The 25,482-nt window shown below is 40.4% G+C and overlaps 1 protein-coding gene across 11 annotated transcripts in view; it reads right to left on the bottom strand.

Annotated features, from left to right (window-relative positions):
* PHF3 (PHD finger protein 3) overlaps positions 1-25,087 on the bottom strand; it is a 41,333-nt gene extending 16,246 nt beyond the window's left edge. For 2 of the 11 annotated variants that reach the window (XM_033143196.1, XM_033143200.1), the window contains exons 1-4: positions 24,898-24,952; positions 18,569-18,837; positions 10,561-10,716; positions 8,299-10,105 (exon numbers count right to left, since the gene is read on the bottom strand). In XM_033143196.1, coding sequence (XP_032999087.1) covers positions 8,299-10,105; positions 10,561-10,716; positions 18,569-18,812 — 2,207 coding nt within the window. In that variant the 5' untranslated portion in view covers positions 18,813-18,837; positions 24,898-24,952. Of the gene's footprint in view, positions 1-8,298; positions 10,106-10,560; positions 10,717-10,979; positions 11,051-18,568; positions 18,838-24,348; positions 24,437-24,897; positions 24,953-25,008 lie in introns of those variants that run through there. The other 9 variants (XM_033143197.1, XM_033143199.1, XM_033143202.1 and 6 more) reach the window with 9 other exon arrangements.
* Between the last annotated feature and the right edge of the window lie 395 nt (positions 25,088-25,482).

Below are 25,482 nucleotides of genomic sequence, written 5' to 3'. Positions count from 1 at the left end.
ACTTAGACTAGAGTTTTACCATATGGGTTTCTAGCCAATAGTTACATATGTGACTATTTGGCTTCTAACAATCAGAGGAGGGGTGTGTGCGCGCGCGTGTAGTGTTCCATTAACAATTTCTTTATGCTTCATTCAAGCATAAGAAACAAATCTCAGCTGTCAGCTCATACATAAAACTTATAAAGTATTTCAGATTATCTTCTAGGCTTTTTTAGTCTAGCCTATTACTAAACATATTACCTGATAATAAGCACTAGTGGTTTCAATCAAATTTTCTGTCAGGTAACTGTATCTGTAATTTGAGCCTATCACAATTTCCAAGTTGGCCATAAAAACTAGCATATTTGAAGACCAGGAACTGATTTTGCTTTGTTTTCTATGGCGGGAGAAATCATGGCATTTTCCATCACAACCAAAACATTCTAGAATGTCATGTTCCAGTTTAAGGATCCCAAAACGTATTGCAAATCTCATTGTGACAATATGGAATATGTCTGATAAATCCATATACAAGTTATATTATGTAGATTCAATCTGCAGCATGCTGAACTATGTGGGGGACTATGTTATGTTCAGGTTTAGTGTGAAAATACTGTATATTCTTCCGTATAAGACTACTTTTTAATCCAGGAAAATCTTCTCAAAAGTCGGGGGTCGTCTTATACGCAAGGTGGAGAATCTGCAGTTGAGTATATCTCAAACTCTATATTTTAACTGGAAAAGTTGGGAGTCTTATACGCCCAGTCGTCTTATACGCTGGAAAATACGGTAATTGTATTTATTTGCTTTAAAAATCTGATAGAAATTAGAAATTGAATGTCTAAATATAGCAGAAGGCCATGAAATAAAAATGAGAAAAAGTGCTCTTCCTCATAGAAACGTGGATATTTAAAAGATAAGGAATTGGCAGACAAATAGACTAGGCCGAGTAGCCAATATGGTGCCCTTGGGATGTTTGTGATTACAACTTCCACCAACCATAATCAGCAAGGCCAACTGTCAGGGATGATGAGAGTTATAGTCCTCCCGTCCTCCCTCCCCCTCTGCCAGGCACCACACTGCCTATCCCCAGACAAGTGAAAGCACTTTCAGGCTTTATGATCTTGCATCTCTGGTATGCATAAAGAGGACTACATTTGCACTGTAGGGAGATCATATAGAAACAGAAAAGTGTTCCCTTCATCCCATGCCCGAAAAGGTTATGGGGAACTCCTGCCCATTTTGGGTTATGGACATTATGTTTGGAATCAGAATTAATTTCATACTTTTGAAATACTAGCAGCAACTACTCCAATTAAGAAAGAAATGCTCAATATGGGAAAGTGTACAGAACAGCAATATGGGGTATTTTACTTTCAATAGCAGTCACTCACTCAGATGCTGAGCACACTCAAGAGAGGAGAAAGGTGTTCTAAAACAACTATTGAGCACGTAAACATAACTGCTGATCAATCACAGCAGTGCTCCCAGTGTCCTGAATGAAAGACAGCGGCTGCCACAATCTTTCACGAAGCATCTGCAATTTTGTTTAGGTAAATTAAAATGAATCTTTATTTTCTGATTTATTTATTTTTAAAAAAGGGCAAGCCTGCTTCTGAATTTGTTTCAGCAAGAGCATTACGGTAGAAAAGCAAAGAAACAAGATAACATCAAGCTGGACTCCCTATGGCTCAGTTTTTCATTGACTGGGATGGGGGGCAACAAACAAGGAGCAGGCCTGGCTATCAAGATGGCTCCCAAGTTATCAGATCTGTACATCACTTTTGTCAAGTGACTAAACTCAGTTAAACACCAACTGAAATAAATATTTATGAACACAGGCTTAAATTATGTAGACACATCCTGACTCTTTGCTATGTAATTTCTGTTCCAATTTAACTCTCATTTTTCAGACTTAAGTGTTAATGTCATACAACCTGTAAGCATGTTTTTTGTGTTGAATTAAAAAAAAAACATGCCTACAGGTTGTATATTTACAATATAAATTTATTGTGATCCTACCCATAAACAGAAATTTGATTTGACAAATACACCAATTTATGGCTTGGTTTGCTACATGAAAATTCAAGCCTATAGCACAAACATGGGAATAGTTAACAGATAATAATAATTTATTATTTATACCCCCCACCCATCTGGCTGGGTTTCCCCCGGCCACTCTGGGCGGCTTAAGATAGCTGGCTAGCTATATTCTGTATCAGCTTACAAAGCTCTAATTTAGTTCCACAAATACTAAATAAAGGTATTTAATTTACTCTCCAAACAAAACAGGCATTTCCTTGTCTTTTCTTTTCATCACTTTGATAAAGAGAGTATGAACATGGTGGGGATAGACATGCTAGCCAAAAATGGAAGTTTACAAAAATGAAAGCAGGTATTTTCCAAGTAAACATCAAGCCCCAATTAGCTGTTCTGAATTCATTTAAAAGTTTTGTCAATTAGAGACTGAATTTTAGTACTGAAACTAGGAATACTGTGTAGATGTAGGATAGATAACAAGCATGTAGCAAAGTTAATAAGAGAGGAATGGGGAACCTGCAGTACTCCAGAGATTGCTGGATTTCAACTAGCCATGCTGATTAGGTTGGATGAGAATCCAACAACATCTGCAGGGCCACAAGACTCCACCCCACCCCACCCGCTACCTCTGTAATAAGGAACCTCACTTGTCAAGGGGCAAGGGAGATGCCCCAAATATCTAAAAGGAGAATATCATTTATGAAGAGCTGAAGACGGCTTTAAAGGCCAAACAATTTCTTTTTCCGTGGCTTTTGAAGGGGTGTGTAACTGAAGCTAATACTAAAAGTTCTGGCTGCAGACAGCTTCACAGTTTGATGTCCAAGCGCTACTCATGTTGTAAGGCTGAATTAGCAGGTGTGTAACTGCAACAGAAAGAAAGAAAAAATCATTTAAAAATATTAATAATTCAAAGTGTCAAAGTGTTTCAATACGCTTTACATTAAAACCAACATGCTGCAAACATTTAAGAAAACAAAATGACGTACTGGTTGTATACAGTTCACTTAAGCACCAATTTTTAAAACAGATGTTCTGATTGCAACAATGTACTGCCTTCTGCAAACAGAGTAAAGCAATAAATGTATCTGAACCATGGTTTTGATACTGTAAATACAGAGTCTCTTAAAATATACTAATACAACGTCCAGACTATCTTTTTCAAATAAGCAGTCACCCAAGTGGAATGTGGACAATCAAAATAATTTTGTTGGGTTTGAAGACAAGTTTTTTAAAAATGATACACCAACTCAAAATTGACTTTATTTAAAGTACATAGCACAGATTGCTCTTGTAAACAAATCGAGCAGCATATTCATGAACTAGAAATTTATGTTAGTAAATGCAAAAAGTAATTCTTCACTCCCCTCTCCATTCTTCAATGTGCAGCAAGTTCATGTAGGGTGAAACAAATACTGTCAACTGTATTTTTAGTAACTACTCTGTTGAAAAACATTTTCAGATTTCTTGATATGGCTATATAAAATACATGATTTCAATTTAGCATATATAGCCATTTAGCATATTTTAAATTATACCCTTATCTAGCATTTAGGGGGAAACCATCCTTTGTTTTTACAGACACAAAGAAGGGAAGCTAATTCTTAAAACTTTACAGGAATGAAGTACAACAAATGTACCAATATTTAAGAAGTATATGTAGCTAACTACATAAAGATAAATTGTTAATCCACTGTAAACACAGATGAACTGAAGTAGGTATTGTAAATTGGCAAACATGGAAGACCCTGATCCTACAACAAATTCCACACTAAGGGCATAACTGTAAAATTTTCTCATGTCAAAGACAATCTGATCTTCAAATTCTAAAGAAGAATAAAGCAGGGGCAAGGGGAGGAAAAAGAGAATTACCTTCCAAAAAAGTAAAATGTTTAAGTGTTGGACAGAGATGGGGAACCTGTGGGAGGGCAGTAATTTTTGGTAATACCCCCTCCACCTGCAACCCCACCCCCACGCCCTTCAAAAATATGGTAGCCCCAAAATCCTATGAAGCAGATTTAAGGAGGGGCAAGGTGGACAAGGAATCACTGAAAATTTCCTCCCACCCCAATTCCTCTTCTGAATGCCTTCTGTCAGTAGAGAGGACAGCTCTGGATTCCACTCTTGGGCTGCAACATGATACACAAATGCATTGGAGGACAAATTCTTATGATTATTTTGTTAGTATGGATCCAATGCACCGTTTAATGTGCACATCTGTACTGCAGCAATATATTCCTATGCAGCTTTTAATGACATAGTATGACCTCTGTCCACATCATTCTTCTGAAAAGATACTTCAAACATTTCTCAGTGAGATACTCATAATTCTCAGTAGGATATTTGTAATTCTAAGAGAAACAAGCCCCTTTCACACATTATCCAAGTAAACAGGCTACACACAATTAAAGTGGTTGGCCACGGCCATTTCCCCCGCTTGCCTCGCTCCACTTCCACCTCTGAGCATCAAGCAAAGGTCTGAAAGGGAAAGCCAGCTATATTTGTTGAGGCTTCTCTACATGATCAGAAGGCCCAAAGTACAAGCTGACAATCAAATGGAAGGAGACTCCAGAAGTGCAACTGCCTACCCCCTTCAGGCATTTGTTCAAATGCAGAGATAAGAAGTGGAGCTGGGTGAGTGGACCAGCAGTGTGGCCTCCCTGTGGTTTCATCATGTGGATCCACTTTACAGAATGTGAAGGGCGCTACAGTTTTAAACCACTGCCAAGAGCCCCGGTACAAAAAGGAATGCTTCAAGATGGAATTGAGCCTGAAAGGAAACTAACGTAACTGGATTAAAAAGAAAGTAGTAGTATCATTGCAAGTACAGACTACTAGATGTACTTTTCCAAAAACGTAAAAAAAATATTATTCTACAATGTGAAGTTATTAATGAACTAACTTAATTATCAGGTGGCAAACAGTACACCGTAAGTGAAAGTGGCTCTATTCCAAATGTAAAAAAAGAACCAAACTATAGAAAGTACAGTGGTAAGCATACTTCAAAAAGTACGTTTTTATATACATGTTTCCCTTTACACATATATTTTCGGCAAGCAGAAGATCCCCAGACTACACATTTAAATTCATTTTAAATACAACATATTACATTGTTTAACCAAACTCAGCATTAGTTTTAACAACCAAAATGAACACATATTTCTGTGTAAATGTTATTTTAATGATTCCCTGCTGCACACATGAAACACTACCCAATATCAATAAAAATAAGGCAAACTCCTGAATGCAAAATTTATGCATGCCCATTAGGGCTGCTGGGATACAGCTTTATTCACCCTGCTGAAAATGCCAGCTTAATTTTCCTACACTCCATAATTTCTACTTATCAGAACCCATATTATTTGAAGGAAGAGTCATCAAATTATGCTTATAATGGCAGGGACTAATTTTACATTTTTCTAAAGTCAGGCATCATTTATTCTGTCAGTAGCACACTATAATGCATAATAAAAAGCTACTAAAATTTAGGCAATGAAGACCCAATGACTTCCCCCACCCCACACACACACTTGAATTCTATTGAGTGCATGGTTAGATGATATTCCAAAACAGTATGGGAGGTAGTAAAGGGAGGACTTGCCCCTTTCTCTAACAGAAAGACCCTGCTGCATCCCAGATCCTAGCATGAATGGAAACAGCCTTTCAATTTACGCAGGGACAAGTCTGTGTCCAATCCATTATGTTGCTACCAGTACCAACAACCTGAACAAGATCATCATTTTAATATGCAGTAGGCAACTGATATCTCAAAAACCACGCTGTATCCAACTAATCAGGGGTGGCCAACTCCCAAGAGACTGCGATCTACTCACAGAATTAAAAACTGGCAGTGATCTACCCCCTTTTGGGGAGTTCAGGTCAAAGTTGTTCAGCTTTTTTTAGGAAGGAGGAAGGCCCATTTTGGGGGGAGGGTCGGGTCAAAGTTGTTGAGTTTTTTCAGGGAGGAGGTAAAATATTCAGCTTTTTAAAGGGGAACCACAGTTGTTCAGTTTGTTTGGGGGCAGCCAGTGATCTACCAGTGATCTACCGCAGACATCCAGTGATCTACCAGTAGATCACGATCTACCTGTTGGACATGCCTGAACTAAATGATTGCATAATGTCTTCCATAAGTGCAACAGAACTTTCCCTTCCTCTCCTTCCTCCAAATTCCAGAGGGCAGATTCGTGGGCACAGGGGGGAAGAAAAGTTGTTCCACACATGCAATTATTTTAGTCTAATACAACTCCACAATTTTAAACAATACCCACAAAGAAAGTTGGCAAACATTTTCATCAGAAGAATGAGATACCACTGTTACCAACAGTTAGGTATCTATTAAATTACAGAAACCTTTTTTTAAAAGAAAAGAAAAGAAAAGAAAAGAAAATTTCTATGCACAGAATTGCTCAGTTCAGACATCATGTTAAACCACAGTTTAGCATAACAAGGAGGTGGTTTAGGTTCACACTCTCTCGCCCCTCCTCCTGTATGGCCATAGAAGAGTTCAGAAACTCTTGCTTCCATTGTTGCTTTTCTATCACTTGCCATGTTGCCCAAACCAACACACTGATTAAGGTCTATTATGCTTGTTAGTCAACTTCAAAAATGGGATGTGAAGATATTTGTTTAAATGAACTACAATATAGTTAACTTCATCACAATTAATGGTTAGGACAACACACTAAACTGTTATTAACAGGAACCAGAAGTGAATAAGTTTCCAATCTCCTCAGAGCTACACCAGATTTTTATCACATTAAACTATGATTTGCATGATGTCCAAACAAAGCCAATGAATGTTTCCAGATGCCAGCACTGATGTGATAAATCCATTTCTTAAAATCCATTCTTTTCATAAAATGTGAGTAACACAATAAAAAGCTAAAATACCAGGCAAAATGAGCAGTTTCAATGTGTTAATTATTATTTTAGATGATTACAAATAAGAATGGGCATACAGAGTTCTTTGGACCTATGAAAATAATATCTTTAAAGGTTTTTGTTTTCAAACTTATTCTTTTAATAGGCTCATGCTGTTTTTATCATGTGACACAATTAGTGATGAGAAATACAACTCCCCAATTCTTTAACATTTAAATAATGTCAGGGAAGCATAAGCCACTAAGTCATCCTGTTTAAATTTTTACAACTTCAATACAGTGGTACCTTGGTTTAATAACAGTTCGGTTTAAGAACAATTTGGTTTACAAACTCCGCAAAACTGGAAATAGTGTCTCGGTTTGAGAACTTTACCTCGGTCTAAGAACGAAATCCAAACGGTAGAAGGGCACCAGCGGTGGGAGGCCTCATTAGGGAAAGCGTGCCTCGGTTTAAGAACGGTTTTGCTTTAAGAACAGACTTCCGGAACAGATTAAGTTTGTAAACCGAGGTACCACTGTACTTGTAAAGTATGCCATTTTCAAGTAAAGCTTTGAATATAACATTTTAAAAACACATTAAGTGAGCTTGATTTCCTAATCAAACGTAAGTGAAGTAATTTTTTTTCCTGATCAAATATTTCAATTCAAATACTTTTCACTACTGGGGAAAAAACTTTTTTGAGATATTTAAACACCATGTAAAATTATTATTGTATACTTTTGGTTAGTTTTGTTTACTAAATATAAACCAAATGTATTAATCAGAACCCAATTATTGGAACATCAGAAAAAGCCAATTGCATTCTTCCAAAGAACACACATCAGTGGATAGTATCAATAAGCTAACAATATATCCCAGAGAAAATTACATACCTCCATCAAGCAAACATCAACTGTCACTATCCCCCCAAAAATTATGCATCTTGTTTATGCAGCATGTTATCTATTCAACCAGTTGGAGCTATCATTTTTCTTCACTGCAGCTCCCACAGAAGTTGTTCAAAGTTGACCAGCGGATTGCCTTGTCTTTTGTGAGAGGGGCAGCAGGAAATGCTCCAGAGAAACTTCTTCTGCATATCTATTTTGCAATGTTGCAACATGAAGTACACTTACTATGCCACAGATGGCACAGAACACAGCAATTATTTATTTCAGTGTAAACATGAATAGACTCAAACTATTACGCTGGGAAATCACAGCTCATCACTGTTTTGTTTACCCTAATTTCTTAAGAAAGTGTAGCTCAAGAGCCTATATTGTTGGAAAGTTGACAGGGTGCTTTTGTGGTTAATTTAAAAAAGATAGTCTGGGTGCTAGACTCCAGGACATGAGAAGCAGGTATCTGATTACTGAAACATCTGAACAACAAAAACATATACCTACACACACACACACACACCTGTTGCCATGCGGTTTTCTGCAAAACCCACACTGCTTACTAGGTACCCAGAGACTTTTGCTCTCACTGGGAGATAGGTGATCCGAGCTCTCTCGTTTTATAGTAGAGATATTATCTGGAATGAACAATGGAGGCTCATCTACTGAAAGGCTTCTACTACTTCTCCTCTGTCGAGGCTGAAGATTCCTCTCTAACTTTCTGAGTTTCAGTTTCTCTTTTTCATCCTCTTTCAAATTATCCAGAGGCACACCTGTGGAATCTCTTTTCCCTCCTTCTTCTTTAACACAATTATTGGTTTTAAGAAGGGGGTGTTTCGGTAACTGCTTCTGGTTGTGGTGTGCTAATTGCCCCTGTTTAGGATGTGCTGGTCCCGACACTGTGTGTGATATTTCTTTTGAACCCGCATGATGGCTGGAAGACTTGTTGCTTGCTCTATCTGTGGACATCTTCCATACCTGTGGTGGGATTTGGCCCCGTGGAATGTTTTTTCCTAACAATTGCAGAGGCTTCTTTAAGGCCATTCCAGATTCGCAGCCCTGGGCCTTCACATCTTTATCTGCATGTTTTTTCTTAACTTTCACTGGCTTATGAAAATGCTGGAGATCCCCATGCTCCTCCACTTGATGTTTCAGACTTACTGAAGACTGGCTGCGAACAGCTGACATAGTATGTGTTTTGCCATGTAGCTCTTGGTTTACGGAAGCTGTTTTCTGCTGGGAAGCTGTCGTTTTATTTTGTTTAGACTTGGGGTGCTTGGGCTTCAAATTTTTTACACATTTTGATGAAATGCCAGTATGCCCATCTTCCTGCAAGCCTGGTGACTCATGCACTCCCATTTTAACACTGTCAGCCTCCTGATGTATAGCTTGGGCTGGAATGTACTGAGCAATACCATCTTCTAAAGTATTTGTTTCTGATTTGGCAGAAGTGATATTAACACCTTTCGAATCAATCTGGTCAAGTTCCATGCTACCTAAAGGAGGATCTTTCACCTCAGCCTTTCTAGAGTCCTCTGAGGGCTCTTTTTTGTCATCTGGCAAGCTGATCTGATGAGCTGGCAAGCTTGAGCCACAGGCAGGCTTTCCATCTACAAAACTGGGCTGAACTGAAGGGGTTTCCTGAATTTCACTTGCATTCTCATAAGCTGTTGTAACAAAAGGAGTATCAGCCTTCCCTGTTTCCTTGCTTTCCTCATCCATTTTAGTTTCATTCAGCTCCTCAGCTTTATTGTTTGCCTTTTCATCTGAAGGCATTTCAGAAGTGAATTTATTAACCACGGTCTCATTCCCTTCATTTTTAACTTGACTGTTATTTTGTATTTTATTAGTTTCTGTAAAGACAGGTGCTTCCAAGCCTACTCCATCATTACCATAGGGTAGCACAACTTTTGTCACACTTTCAGTTTCTTTAGTTGGGGAACTGGTCCCTGGTAAGTGAGAAGAATTCCCTACTTCATTAGCTGCTTCCTCTATTTTTGCCTGATTAGGAATTTTATGTTCACTATCTGCTTCCACTTCATCTGAAGTTGCACAACACGCAACCCATTCAGCATTGCTAGGTGGTGGTGGTGGTGGTGGTGGTACTTCCAGTGCCTCTTGTTCTTGGCAGGATTCATTACGACTGTGCTCAGTATCTCTTGAATGCTCTTTGGCACCACTATTTTCCCATTTAGTCTGCCCTTTATCCTGCTGTTTCAGTCCTCCCTTTTGAGCAGATCCAGACTTCACAGCTGATTTTTTGGGGTTAACAGATGGTGACGCATTTGAACGTTTGGCTAGTGTGCTCTGCCGCAGACTTCGTACTGGTTCTATTAAAAAGACAAATGAAGTGTTTAGTATTTTTATCTATCTGCCAAATAACAGACAAAAGGAACAATTCTGTACCTGCTTACCTGGAATGAGCACAACTGAACTCAATGGGACTTACTACTATGTAGACATGCATAGGATTGCATCGTAAACTAAAAATAAGCTTATTCGTATAACTTAACATTGTGATCATAAGTTTATCTTAACACGTTAACAATTCCTCATTATCTCTGTGAAGACTGTTGATAGCAAATAATGTACTTCCACTTAAAATATAAATCTGAAGCATTTATAAGTGATAAAACACATGAAGAAAGAATATATATAACTACATTTAGGTATCTGAATGTGTTCACTCAACAGTGAACCAAGACTCCAATACACTGATGAGCCCACACTAAATTAAATGCACAGATTTGCTGTCTATAAGTGTGAACTTCCTCAGAAGACCTACCTTGTGTCATTAGACGTGGAGATTTTCTTGGCGATTTGACTGACGTTCCATCCATTTGGTCCCTCAAATTCCTGTTAGGTGAAAGATCATCTTCATCAATGGTACGGCAGGCAGTTTCCTTAACTCCTTCATCCATAATATCATCAAGTCCAACAACTAAAAATAGAAATAAAAATCCTAAACCTTAAAAGTATCTATTAGGGCCACAGTCTCATGAAAGTAGCTGGGAGACTTAGACTAACTAAAGGGAAATGATGCACAGGGAGGGGGCACAGAGAGAAAATAAGGCTGAAGGGAAAATCAGGAAGCATGATATACAAACTATCCCACTGGGCAGGTAAATAAGTAGTCATCCAGAGCAGTATATTTCTCATACATGGTCCTTGAGAAAGAGTCATAGCCAATTTTAAAGGACTCACATTTTATTGATTTGCCACAGGAAGTTCTCAGTCCTTAAATGATCAGCTGTCCCCTCACTGTCCCTTCCCACCTAAGAGAAAGAGAATTTAACAATGGAAAGAGCTGATCCAAAAGTGACAATCTCCTTTACCTTTTTAATTTTAGAGATTTGCTTTTAGATTTTTAAAATCCAGAATATGTTAGTCTGCATCATGAGAACTATTAATAGATGACTCACCTGCTAAGCTCCCAGTCAGAGACTGAGAACCATAGCTGCAGCCCTCTGCACACTTAACTGGAATATGCCCCACTGAACTCAGTGGGATTTATTTCCATGTAAAAATGCACAGGATCAACGTTAAATGCCATATTCCTACCACCTTACTAAGGCCAGTTCACACATGAAGAGTGTAAGTCAGGCCTGCACAACTTCTGTTCGGCCAAGCTAAACAGCCCTCCAGTTATGTGACCTGCAAGATACTCATCAATCAATTCATTTCTAGGATTGAACCTTCAAGCTCATCCATGGAGTGACTAGACCCACTCTGTTCCCTGTGGTGAATGCACTGGTGAAGCAGACCCCTCCCTCAAGAGTCAACTTTAACAAGTGGGCAGGATTGCCCATGAGGCAGGTGGTGGAAAATAAAGGTCTGTGTTAGACAGATGCTCTGAGAGTACATCAAAAAGTTACTTTACTATCCTGGGATGCAATTCATCCAGCCCTGATGACATAAACTCGTTCAAAAGTAGCTGGTGCTTTTGTCCTTATGTTTCTTTTTCCTCCTGGCTCGTTATTTCTAGATAGCCTAACTACATAATCTACAAAATAAAAGTCCTGTAAAAAAAAAAGTAGAAGAAAAAAAACATACCCCAAAACAACAAACTAAAGGAGACATCAGAATATCACACTTTCAAATATGATTACGACTGCCAATTCATCACAATGCCCTAAGAAACTTTTAATTCTAATCCTTCTCCAACTTTTCTTCCCCTACACGCGACAAAGCTGTAGGAGGTAGTGTGAACATTTCAATTAGCACCCATACAAAAATCTGTTTCACTTTGGCATCTTCCTACCTACACTAGGATTCACAATTTTATTTAAGAAAGTCGTAACAGCCTTTGCGGGCAAAGCTAGTCACTCAGTATCTCCTTAATTTGTTTATTTGAATTATTTATATACTGAATTTAATGGGTGATATCCAACCCCATCATCCCATTCCCCCCCCTCCTCCCCTCCCCAAATCTGGTTTGAAGTGCTAGGGAAAACCCCAGAACCCATCTGGGGGCAAGCAGGGGGTGGCAGCGGGGAAGTCCTTTTGTGCTAGTAGAAATCACTGTGCTTACAGGGCAGTTCCTTAGCGCTTCATTGGATACAAGTCTTGTACACAAAGACAGTGTATACAAATACATTAAAACTCATTCAACTTCAGGCCAAAATAAATATATTACGTTATAGTGAAATATGCAAAAAATCTATACTTCTCTACAAACTGCCACTTTAAGAACAGTTTCAGCATGTGTATCTTTCCAGTTATCTTGACACCTGCAGTCATACTCCATCAATGTCATATCTACCCTAGGAATCAGCAACTGAGAAGCCCTAGGTTAAAACTGGCCCCTTAAGGGATGCCCCTGCTCATACTTCTATTCACTTTGACCTACATTTTTAAAAGAACTACCCACAAGGACAAAAGGAAAGGAAGGAGAACAGCATATAAAAGTGGTGGCGGGGAAGGATCTCCCACATACAACCCCTTCTATCTCCCTTCACTTTCATCTTTACCAATCTGAAGACTCAGAAAAAAGAGGTAGACTTTGTAATATGGCAGCAGACAAAAATACTTCTGCAAGCCTCCACTATCCAACAAGGAAGGGTGAATGGAGTTCTCCTCACCGTGCCCTACTGTTTCATATACTGTGAAGTAAGCGGGTGAACAGACTTGTCCCCAGGCATCCTACATTCCTCACCATAACCTCCATTTTCATTCACAAGAACATCAGCTGCTATCTAATGTTCTGCACATTTTTGTAAAAAAATCAAGAAGATACAGGACGAAAAAAATCAAAAGCAACTGTTCTGAGACACCAGAACAAATGCCTCCTAACTGCAAAATCCCGCACATGACAGCGACTTTTAAATAAAAGAGGAATTTCATAATTTCAAGGCCTTTTGAGATGCAACAAGACAGAAAAACATAATGGGTAAGAAGCACTTGCCATTATTATCTTCTAGAATAAATGAACAACAAAATGATTAGGACAATAAAGTAAATTAGTTGGATTAGGAATCACCACATGCATAATGTGGAAATATTTAAAATACAGTACAGTGGTACCTCTAGATGCAAACGGGATCCGTTCCGGAGCCCCGTTTGCATCCTGAGCAGTCCGCAACCCGCAGCGCCACTTCTGCACACGCGCGGGTCGCAATTTGGCACATCTGCGCATGTGCGTGATGTCATTTGACACATCTGCGCATGCGCGACCCGCCAAACCCGGAAAGAACCCGTTCCAGTATTTCCGGGTCCGGCGCGTTCGTAACCTGTGCCGTTCGCAACCCACAGCGAACGCAACATGAGGTACAACTGTATCTTCCTAATTAAGGAAGTAGACAGTGAACCTGATATTTCATCAGCTCTGCTGAGAGACCAGCTCCACTGAGCTGCTCCTCTCCCTCAGTTATTTCCATTCCAGCGGGTCTCATAGGAACTACTATATAACTTTTAAAATTGGTTCTGAGCTAACTTGTTTTCTCCCCCATACCCCAATCCATTTTATATGTCTTTTAAGTGTAAACCTACTGGCAATGACTACTGTTATTTTTTTTATGTCATGTAAGTCACTATAGGAGGGGACGCGGGTGGCATTGTGGTGTAAATCACTGAGACTTGGGCTTGCCGGTTGGAAGGTCGGCGGTTCGAATCCCTGCGATGGGGTGAGCTCCCGTTGTTCAGTCCCAGCTCCTGCCAACCTAGCAGTTCAAAAGCACATCAAAGTGCAAGTAGATAAATAGGTACTGCTCCGGTGGAAAGGTAAACGGCGTTTCCGTGCGCTGCTCTGGTTTTGCCAGAAGCGGCTTAGTCATGCTGGCCACATGACCCGGAAAAACTGTCTGCAGACAAATGTCGGCTCCCTCAGCCAGTAAAGTGAGATGAGCGCCGCAACCCCAGAGTTGTTCGTGGCTGGACTTAACTGTCAGGGGTCCTTTGCCTTTACGCCACTATAGGAGCCTTTTGAGCTGAATAAAAATGCTTTAAATAAATATACATGCACACAAATGCCTTTATATTATGCTTCTATACAAGCTAATTAAAAAATGGGGTTGTAGAATTGAAGGGCAGCACACTCTGCTATGTACGATCAGGCAGGATATCAAAGGCCAGTGGGAAGGTGTTCCTCTAGCATCCCAGGAAGAACATTATGTTAAGGAGGAGACCAGCGTCATCACATCCATTGAGAATAGAAGGGGCAGCTCAAGGGTAAATGCTTTCCCCACACCTGCCAAAAGAATTATCAGCTCCAGCTACCAATTGCCCCAAGACTGCAGAAGGAAGGGAAAACAGAAACTCAAACCATTGGCCAAAGGAAAAAGAACCGCCATCTGCTATTCAACCAAGAACACCAGCAAGATAAGATCAGGCAGGCCCAAACTGGAGACAGATGCTTATAGCTCAGCACAAAATAGATTTATGAAATCTACATGTACAAATGCCTCAGTGTCTTTCAGATCAAATACCCTGCACTATACCCATGGATACTCAACTATCTATTAGATTTTGCCCATTGGAAAATTCAGAAAAGCGTAAGCTGACAATGGAAATTATCAATGCCACCTGCTAAGTTATAATATAATGCATGTCAGGTTCTTAAAAGAATTTTGTTGTATCCAATAGTGTCCCTCACACTAATCAAAGGCTGTTTGATCCAGCAGTGCTTTTATCAGTGGAATGGGAAAGGAAATAGTTTTTGCTGATTCCCGCTCCACTATGCACACCCCCAAACCTCTGTTCCAAAGGACTGAAAGACCTTCTACAATAGCATGGGAAATGGAGTGGGGTAGCTGCAGGGGGAGCAGGAAGTGGCAAGATTACCTTGCTCCTCCCTACTGATTAAAAATCTATGCAGGATTTAATTTAAAAAAAAAAAACCTTTCAGCATGAAGGACACCACTAGATACAAACTACTAGAATTAAGTTTGATGCATCAGATATAAACTGTGATGTGCCCCAGCAGCTTCAGAAACTTCTATAAACTGTATCTCCCTAACCCCAGCATTCCAGGGAGTTGGCTCAAGCATTCAACAAGGGTTACTTCCGGGTTTCGGCGTGCACGCATGCACAGAAGCACTAAATTGTGCTTTGCGCATGCACAGAAGTGCCAAATCGCGACCCGCGCATGCGCAGCAGGTTGCAAACGCTGCAGGTTGCAAACGTGCCTCCCGCACGGATCATGTTCTCAACCCGAGCGTCCACTGTATGTTCAAAGGGAGATCAAAGGGAGCACAAATGGTGTAGTCACACTGGGCACAGAGCTTATGGGGCAACTATGAGGCACCACAACTATGACATCCAATAGAAGGTGAGAGGCGGGGAGGGGGGATTGGGGGGGAGATTTTGGCAGTGAACAGGGTGCCACTGAAATTTGGAACACCAAGGTTTGCCACTGCTATGTTGGTTACCGCCAATCTATTTCTGGCTAGGACTGTGACTTTTCAGACTAGACATCCAACGCTTGCTCAGCATGCACAACTTAATGGGGAAGAGGCGGAAGTATAAGCCAAACTGCTAGTAAAATTTTTGATCAATTCCCTTTTTACAAAATCTGCCAAAGTTAGTGATCAAAAGATAAAAGTCAACACAGCTACTACTAATTTACAACAATATTTGCAAGTAATTGTCAGCGTCTACCAAAAAATTAATAATGGGGGGTTGCTCTTTCTGCATCTCTGCATAACTGTCCCCAACCAAATCCCAAGTGTAAAAATACCATTATTAAGAGCCCACCATGGCCATAGCACAGGCATGGCCAAACTTGGCCTTCCAGATGCTTTGGGACTACAATTTCCATCATCCCTGACCACTGGTCCTGTCAGCTAGGGATGATGGGAGTTGTAGTCCCAAAACATCTGGAGGGCAAAGTTTGGCCATGCCTGCCATAGCAGGAATCCTGGACTGGAAAAGTACTCAGTAATTTTCTACTAAGGCAATTCAGTGTAAGGTTCATTGATTACAAGATGATAAAAACATAGTTAAAGACTGGTTTATTAAACTGTTTCTTCAGAACAACAGCATTTGCTACACTGTGACCCATGAAAACAAATAAACAGTAGTGTGGCACCATAAAGATTAACACATGTATTATGGCATAAGGTTTTGTGGACTACAGTCACTTTCATCAGGAGCCAAGTTAGTCTTAAAATGGTACAAAACTGTTGCTGCAACAGACTAACAGAGAGATCCTATACCATCTTACTCAGAAGTAAGTCCTACTGAGTTGAATGGGCCTCATTCACTCCCAAGTAAGCAACTACAGAATTGCTGCCTAATGCGGTTGGCCCTCTGGAAATCATTATGCCTGACCAATGTTTCTTTTAACAGTTTTAAACACATTGCCTTCAGATGGAAGTTCAATTTTCATCAGTAGCCACTTTTAATGCTCAACTATATGCAAAACTTTTTTCCTCTCCCAGGCTTTTTAAATTCCTTGCTTTTAGTTCTTAAAGCTATCTTGTCTACTCCTTGCTAATTTTGAAGTGTTGCTTACTGATTTTACACTGCTGTGTGGGTTTACACTGCTTTTTTATTAATTCTGTACTGTTGTTTTTTAATTGTTTGCATTTGTATATTAAATTAACCAGTATAGAAATGGTTAAATAATAAATAAATAAATAAATGCCATAAAATTCCTCCTATTATTTTCCGCACTAATATTCAAGGAGGAGTTGGGTGAACAGGGGCTGCCCGCAACAATAACAAGGAAAAAGCAGGATGTCAGGATCATGTGGTGGCTAAACACTTCCTTAGAATGCTTGCATGGGTTTGAAAAAGATGTGTAATTATTTGCAAAAAGATGTTAAAACTTAAAACATCCAGGACCTATATATATTCCAATATGTCAGTAACCCAAATAAGCTACAATCTCTGATCTGCCCCGTTGGAGGAAGTTAAGATACAGCAGAGGTGTTCCTTTGTGGGAAGGGCTGCAGCTCATTGGCATAACATCTGCTTCTCATATATAAAGTCCCAAATTCAATTCCAGGCATCTCCAGGTAGGACTAAGAAAGACTCCCGCCTGAAATCTTGAAGAGCTACTGCCAGTCAGCGTAGACAATACTGAGCTAGATTGATGACCAATAATAAGACAGCCTAATAACGGTGGAGTGGAAAATAGCATTTCCACTGTACCTCCTACCTCCAGTCCTGACCACTGGAAGCAGAAAGGCCTAGTGGCTCTGCGCTCCATTCAACCCCATTGTTCCTGGCTGGCAGTCAACTTGCTCCATAAGGTACTATTACTTATGATGACATTACACCAGGAACCACCATAGAATGATCAAACTTCAACATTAAAAGTACTTAACATAGTAGGCACCCCAAACAAGAGAACCATTTTATAGTAAATACCCTAAAAGTCATCCAAAGGAAACTTTCTGCATTGAAACACCATCTACCTGATGAATGCATAGCCAATCTGCTCTGTAAGAGAGGTTTCCAGATGAAGAACTGTGAGGGGAGAGAGCTTGTGCTGGCCATCAGGCAATGGCTTTTTCCACCTGCCTTGCCCCACCCTCCAGCCCTAGGAGCATTTTCCAGACAATGACTTTTAGAGAAGAGCAGAAACAGCAGGGAAGAGAGAAGAGGAGTTCAGGGCTTCTTCTTTTTAATAGTTTTATAAGTTGTGTGTCCTTGTTTCCCGATTTGATCCTTTTACATGGTGCTGTATGTTTTGTGGTATTTTATGCATGGTAACTTGCCATCATTTTTATTGATTATCGTTTAGTAATTCTTTATTGTAATTGTTAAGTGCAAACTATTTAAGTATTATTTGCTGATATTTAATTTTCTTATTTACTATTATATTCTAATGGATTATTGAATGTTGCTTTATTCAATGTAAGTTGTTTATTTTGAAGTTATGCTTTTATCATGACTTTTTTGTATTGGGTCAGATGGTTAGGTGTGTGATCTTTGCTGTCTATTTTGTTGCTTCTTCAGCTTGCAAACCGCCTTGTGTATAGGAATATAGAAAGGCGGTATACAAATTAAAAGTTAAATGAAATGAATGTACCTCAGTCAAATCAAGAGGTACGCTTTCTGAAATGAGTGTAACCTAAAACTGCAATGCTATGCAAACCAAATCCCTATTTTAGTAAGATAAACACTATATCAAAATAATCCCAAGTATTCCTCTCCACAACTCATTTTAAAGCTCCTCAATAAATATAATGGTTACCTCAAGTGAAGTGAAGGAAAGCTAGTGGTTTAACCTTAGTCTCCAAGCCATGAAGCAGAGCGGGGGGAAAGGATTCGTGTTTTCAGAGCAAAATGGAACAACACCAGCTCCTGCTCTATTCAAAATTGTATACTTGAAAAATATTAAGATTTACCTGTTGAACAAGGCATCTGGAAATTGGGATCAGTGCTATCCAAAACAGGCAAACAGAACTGAGCACTTGCAGATCCTAGCATAGGGTCCTTATCACTGAGCATGTTCTTCAGCGAATCCTCTAAGACATTTTGACTTGTACTAAAATCCTCACAGACTTCATTCTCCAGGTTGGATCCTAGAAATAGGGCATCATCTAAGTGTTCAGTAGGAATTAAATGATTAAATGTATCAACTATATCCATGAAGACTCCTGTGTGTCTTTAATCCCTATAGAAAGACAAGAAAAATACCATAAGAAAAATAAGCTATGAATTATAAAATTACCTAAAAACTAATAATAAATTTGATCTGCAGCTTACTACTATTTTGAATACCTCTTCAAAAATTGTTTCTTTCTCTTTTTATTAAAAAAAATGGTATTTGCTTTATTTAAAATATTTTTCAACAACAAAAAACTTAGCAATTTACTTTTAGGTTTGGTAAACTTTATATATGGGTCAAATGCACACACACATGGTGACCCCAGCTGCGGAGGGGGCCATATACAAAAACACTGTAGTTTCTCCCCACCTGCTAACTTTCCAAACTTTTTTTGAGAAGCCTGAAGTAAAATAATTATCAGAACATACCCTTGCCCACTGCTTTTCCCCTGAAACCCCCTCCTGCACCTCTTTTCTTTCAGTAAAGTTTCCCAGGTATGGGGTCTCCCACATAATTAAGTACCTCACACCCACCTGCTTCTATTCCCTTAGAAACTGAAACCCCACCCCTAGCTAGCTGCAAGGAGCAGTCAAGCTTTGCAGACCCATATTTGCCACCAGAAGTGTACATCAGCCCTAGATTTACATTAAAAAGTAAAGCATTCAAATCTGGATGATTTTTATTTGATCATCTTGCCAAATAGGCAGCTAATCTTTTTAAATCCCCACTGAAGTTGACTAAATTGTATATTAACTTGAAAAAACTGTAATCTGAAGGGAGAATCAGTATCTCTGATATGTCAAAATCTTCCACCATAATGTGACAGCCATCTTTCAATCCAAAACAAGATATGTGTTCCTATATTAATTCAATTTAATACATGAAAAATAATATTAAGCCTTATTATAAAAGTTACAGAGTAGCTTTTATGAGGCTCTTATCCAATATAAAACAGTATCAGCACAAACTAACTTATCTCTCCAGACATAAGTTGTCACATTGTAACCAGCCTCAATTCAAAAGACCCTTTTAATATGAAGAGCATATAAAACTCTACCATTTAAAGTTATGATAGGCAACTGCAACAAGTCTAAGGAGGGCTGGATTTTAGCAGAGTTTTATGTCTGTATACAGAAAACAGTAAACGCTATGGAAATGTACAGCCGATGGATGAACTTCCCCTTATAAGCTTCAATTTCAACAGTCAAACCTTTAATTGTTGGGCAAGTTTTTAGAATCTCTGCAAACTAGTTTAGCTGAAAGACTCAAAAGCATCATGGCCACCACACTTTTGGCAAAGCTTCTAAAGCGTTGCCTGCTGAAAGAAAGCCATTTTCTAATTAGATAAATGTGATTACTTCAGGTAATTGTTGCTTTTCAATTTGATTATGCAGAAGTCATAACACTAACTGCACTGTCATAGAACTGCTTGACTGAAGCCACCAACTGTCAGGATTCAATTCAAGTTTAATGAGAGTTTGTTGTGCTTGAGGTCTGCCACAAAAACCCTTGGCAGTAATTACGATATACCACAAGGTACACTGTTGTTTCCTATTATAAGGATGCTAGGAAGCTGTTTCTGTTCACAAGACATTTACAACTCTGGAACCAGCATTGGTTATTTCATCTTGCCTATTTAAAGGGCTACATCCACAAGGCATCACCTGTAAAGGACTGTTATCTGAAACAATGTATCATTGTAAAAATCTTGAAGTCTCTAAATGCTCTAATGAGGATTTGTCTAATCAGCAGCTTTGTATCTGTCTTATATCACCTCATATCTCTGTAGAAGCTGGGTCATTTTTCAAATAAAAGCATTCTGTGTAGTTAGCTGATGTCTGCAAATGGGAGTCTTTGGCAAAAGACACCCCCATTCCCTTATGCGTTCTCTGCCACCAGTATCCATCACTCAACACTAATGGGTAACTCCTAGGAGGAATGGTAACTTCTAGTTGGAAAAATATCAAAGCAATCCTCCAAACTCAAAGAGTGACCAGTCCCTACATTTTTTTTATATTGTGCACTACATATTGTGCATTGCAACTGCTATCAATATAAGGAATATTAGAGAATGAAAAACAAATATTATTCTCCACTCAATTTAACACTAGTTAGGTGTCCCAGATCATCTGCACAGATCAGTCCAGGAGATTCTAAAAGATATGCAAAAGGCTTATGAGGTCCATAATCTTCAAGGTACCATTTGCAAGTTATGGACCCACTATTGGAGGAGACCCAAGCAGCCCAAGCTCATATGAAGAAGCTATCTCTCAACAATCCTCAGGAAATCACAACAATTCTAGATAATTTCTGCTGTTTTTAAGTGCCTTAAGAACACAAAAAGAGTACTGCTGGATCAGAACAAAGGCCTATCTCCAGTGTTCGAAATTAGCAAGGTGCCAAGGACATTTTGTGACTGGCGTGGGTCCAATTGCAACCACAATCCAGTATCCACAATCTCTAGATGCCAGGGCAGAGCCAGAACACAGCAGAAATGGAACTTCAGTGATTAATATACTTATGCCTCAGTTAGTTCTAAATTGCTTTAAAAAAGATGTTGCCTTCTCTTTGATTAGAATGTATAAGGATTAAAAATACATTTCAAAATGTCAAGGATAAATTGTGAACATTAAATAACAACCCACCCACGAGTCTGTTTCAAAATATTTAAGCAAATATCTGATTTCAAAATCCACCTTTACAGATTCCAAAGTGTAACATTAATTTCAATCTCACTAAAGGTGTTTTGTGCCTTCCAAACCCCAGACAATTTCACTCAACAAGTGCTTAAGCAAAACCACAAGAAGTAGGTCATGTTTTAATAACTTCAGCCAGTACCCATGATTTGTGGAGGACTGCACTATGAGTAAGATTTGCCTATGCCGAAAATACCCAATATTATCAATGTAGTCTCACAAATTGTATTTCAAGTCAACAAGTTTAATTTCCAAAATTAAGGAAACAACACTTCCAAGCTAAAATTTCTTCACTTGTTCAGCTGTACTTTAAAACAATACTAGATTACTCTGCCATGTCCCTTTTAAAAAAGCACACACATAAACAGACTGCAACCATAGCTGAAATTTCAGTAACCTCAACCAAAGTAAGTCAGGCTCTTTCATATGGGGCAGTTTCCCTTGTTCCTTAGCACACTTACTTGAAGTAAGTACCATAGAAGTAAGCTGAATTTCTATGTAAAGAAATTCAGCTTACTTCTATGGTACATGCTTTGTCCATTGCTCATGCACAACTGAATTGTCTACACTTCCAAAAATTGAGGGTAATCTACCAAATCAGAACTTTTAAGGAGCTATGTCCCCACTATGGTATACCCACCTATGTTGCTTTGGGGGTGCAAAAAACATGTTTATAAGCCTTCCAGTAGGCTGTAATTATAGGGCCACCAAGTTTGGCATGCCTTCCTGAAAGGCTAAAAGAAGCCATGGTGTTCATATGAAACACTTCATCAGTCATCAACATAATCAAGCAGGAAATCAAAAGCCGGAATACAAGGATCTATGGCTAGAACAACTCAGTCAGGTGTGCAGTTTCATTTGGTCCTCTTCCAAGCTAGCCCAGACAAATCTGCCATACAACCAGGATACTCCTTCCAAACACAGAATGAACTGTTTTCATCTCAAAATGCCTAAAAGCATGCAAACATATGTAGTTTTTAATAGTGCCCATTTTCATTTATTTCAATGAATTTCTGTCTCATTCATTATCTAGATGTCAACACACATATTGATGATTTAAAAGTATGACACTGTGAAACCATCAGAATAATATAACAATGTTTTTAGAAGTACAGTCATACCTCGTGTTGCGTTTGCTGCGGGTTGCAAATAGCATGGGTTACGAATGTCGCGCACCTGCACGCAGAAGCGTTCTGCGCAGGTCGCGCATGTGCAGATTCGCAAAAAGTTGATGAGGAACGAGATGGAATGTTGAGGGGCAGGGGGCTCTGCAGCCTTTTCACAGCAAGTCTGAATGCTGCAACCAAACCAGTTATCTATATCATTAGATGGATCAGAATATGTTTTAGTAAAGGTAAAGGGACCCCCTGACTGTTAGGTCCAGTCACGGACGACTCTGGGGTTGCACGCTCATCTCGCTCTATAGGCCAAGGGAGCCAGCGTACAACTTCCAGGTCATGTGGCCAGCATGACTAAACCACTTCTGGTGAACCAGAGCAGTGCACGGAAACACCGTTTACTTTCCCACCAGAGCGGTACCTACCGGTATTTATCTTGCACTTTGACGTGCTTTTGAACAACGGGAGCTCACCCCATCGCGGGGATTCGAACCGCCAACCTTCTGATCAGCAAGCCCTAGGCTCTGTGGTTTAACCCACAGCACCACCCGCGTCCCTCATGAATATGTTTTAGGCATCCCTAAAAACCGTGCTCTTAAAGTAACCATAAACCAGCAACATTAAAACACATAATACATCATGAAGAACTACATCATGAACAAGCGCTAGAAGTTATTGTAAAGCAAGTCTGAAAAATGTTATACTATAAAAGCATATCTTACATTTGGTGAAAGATTTATAAGTGGCTGAGCGATTCTGAAACTTATACTTGAAAAGTATAAAAAAGTATAAAAATCTAATCATTCTTGCGAAGGTTCTAAATATGCACATTTCAAGTTGAAAGGCCAGAAATACTTAGGATGCAATCAGTAAGAAATATCAGTGAAAACATCAAGGTTTGTTAGAGAAGCTAATCTGCAGATGATTAAGAAAAAGACATCAACGCTACTGTAGCAAATTCAAAAACCATCAGGAACAAGCATATGAGCAGCTGATCAGTATGAGTGGGAGGGTAAAGATAGGCTTGGGTAATGTAATAAAAGTCAGGTGATACTACTGGCTGAACACTTTGAACGTGCAGACAGTTTTGGAGCAAGGCAAAGGTAAGGGTGTATACGCAAGAACATTTGTTGCCAATTAGTTATTCACCAAAATACTCAACCACCCTGTCAATCAGCATGAAAGTCATAAAAGGTTATTTTCTCTACCGTTTCAATGCATGCTTAGGTGTAAAGTGTGATAATGCAAGTCCAAGTGGTCCTGAAGACCAGTAGTTATTCTGGACCAACACACACACACACCGCACAAGCATGTTAATAAATAACCATCACCAGAGGAATGAAGGCTGCAAGGTGGACACAGAGGTGGAGATTCTGTGCCCCTCCAAATGTTACTACACTACAATTCCCTTCATCCCTGGCCTGGACAGCTGACCATGCTTGCTAGGGCCAATGGGAGCATCCAAGGGAGCACAGCTTCTCCATCCCTACTATACACATGAGAGTTAAGTTCTATGGAGCTCAAGGGGACTTACTTCTTCTGACTTACAGCACGTTTCTGTGTGACAGCATTTTAGTTGTCTGATCTGCCCTGCTGCGTTTTAAAGCTATTATGACGGGGTCTTATGGTTGCATAACCACTGGGAACCACCACCCCTTCTTCCCCAACCCCCAAGCACAATATATCTAACTGATTAAAGGCAGTTTAACAGATACTTTAACAATTATACACTAAAAAAAAGGCCGAAATCCTAAAACACTTACCAAGGAGGAAGTCTCATTGGACTCAGTTGGCCTTACTGCTGAGTAAACCACCATGGTTTAAAAAATGGCTAGCTAACACTGTTAAACTGGGAGAGGGCAGGGACGACAGGGAGAATCGGGATGAATTAGCATTCCCAAAAGAGAGGTGATACAAGAAGCAGCGAAGTGGGATTCGGAACAGCAGGGAAAGGGATGGGGAGGCTGTGCCACAGGCCCTCCAAGGGGAGCACGAGGGGCCCTCGCTCCTGGGGGAAGAGTGACAGGGGACGCACGAGGAAGGGGGCGGGGTCAGGAGAAGAGGCCCCGCGGCGTGGAGGGGGGGGAAGGCGGTGGTTAAAACAGAGGCTACGAATGCAAGAAGACCCGGATGACGGGGGTTCGGGCGGAGGGTCGTTCGTGCGGGGGGGGGGGCGGTAGTGCTGCACGCGCGAGGCCGGGTCCGTTCACTACGAAGAGTAACCCCCACCCCAGCCCCCGGCGCGCGAAGCTTCCCACTTAGGCCGCGCTCCTGACGCGCTCCTAACGCCGCCACCCAGAGATTATATTTACCTGCCTCGGCTAGGGGCACGCGCTCCCTCTCTTGGCCGGCTACTGGCTTTCTCTCTTCCCCCCCCCCCCGCTCCGCGCTTCTTTTTCTCCCCTCCCCCTCCCTTCTCTTACGTTTCTCTTCTTGCTCCGCAGCCCCAGGCCGGGGAGGAGGGATTAGGGGGGGAGGAGGAGGGAAGGAAGGAAGGAAGGCTGGCTGCTGTGCGGAAGTGGAAAGGGCACGCGGGAGACGCGGAGGGGGTGGGCGTTGGAAGTGGGCGGAGACAAGAACGGCCGGCAGGCCGGTCGGGACTGCTTCGGCTGGCTAAAGGGGAAAAGAAATACTACTCCCTGCCACTCCCGCTCTCCCACCCCCACTCCCGTCCAGCAGGTGGTCTCTCCCGCTTGTGGGCCGGCTGGCCGCGTGCCGACGCTGGAGGCCCCGCGTGCCTCACTTGAAAGCGACGGAGAGCGCGCGGGTCGGGTAGTGAGAACTGGAGGCCGAGGTCACGTGACGGCGCAGTTTTACCCTGCGCGTGGCTTTGCGCGTGCGCGTTGCTCCCCTTGACCCTTACCTTCTATCTCCCGTAATAAACAAACATATTTCGA

Source organism: Lacerta agilis, chromosome 3 (genome assembly GCF_009819535.1).
Source record: "Lacerta agilis isolate rLacAgi1 chromosome 3, rLacAgi1.pri, whole genome shotgun sequence".
NCBI classification, from domain to species: domain Eukaryota; kingdom Metazoa; phylum Chordata; class Lepidosauria; order Squamata; family Lacertidae; genus Lacerta; species Lacerta agilis.
The sequence above is the reverse complement of the archived record's forward strand: the minus strand, read 5'-3'. Positions and strand labels throughout refer to the sequence as shown.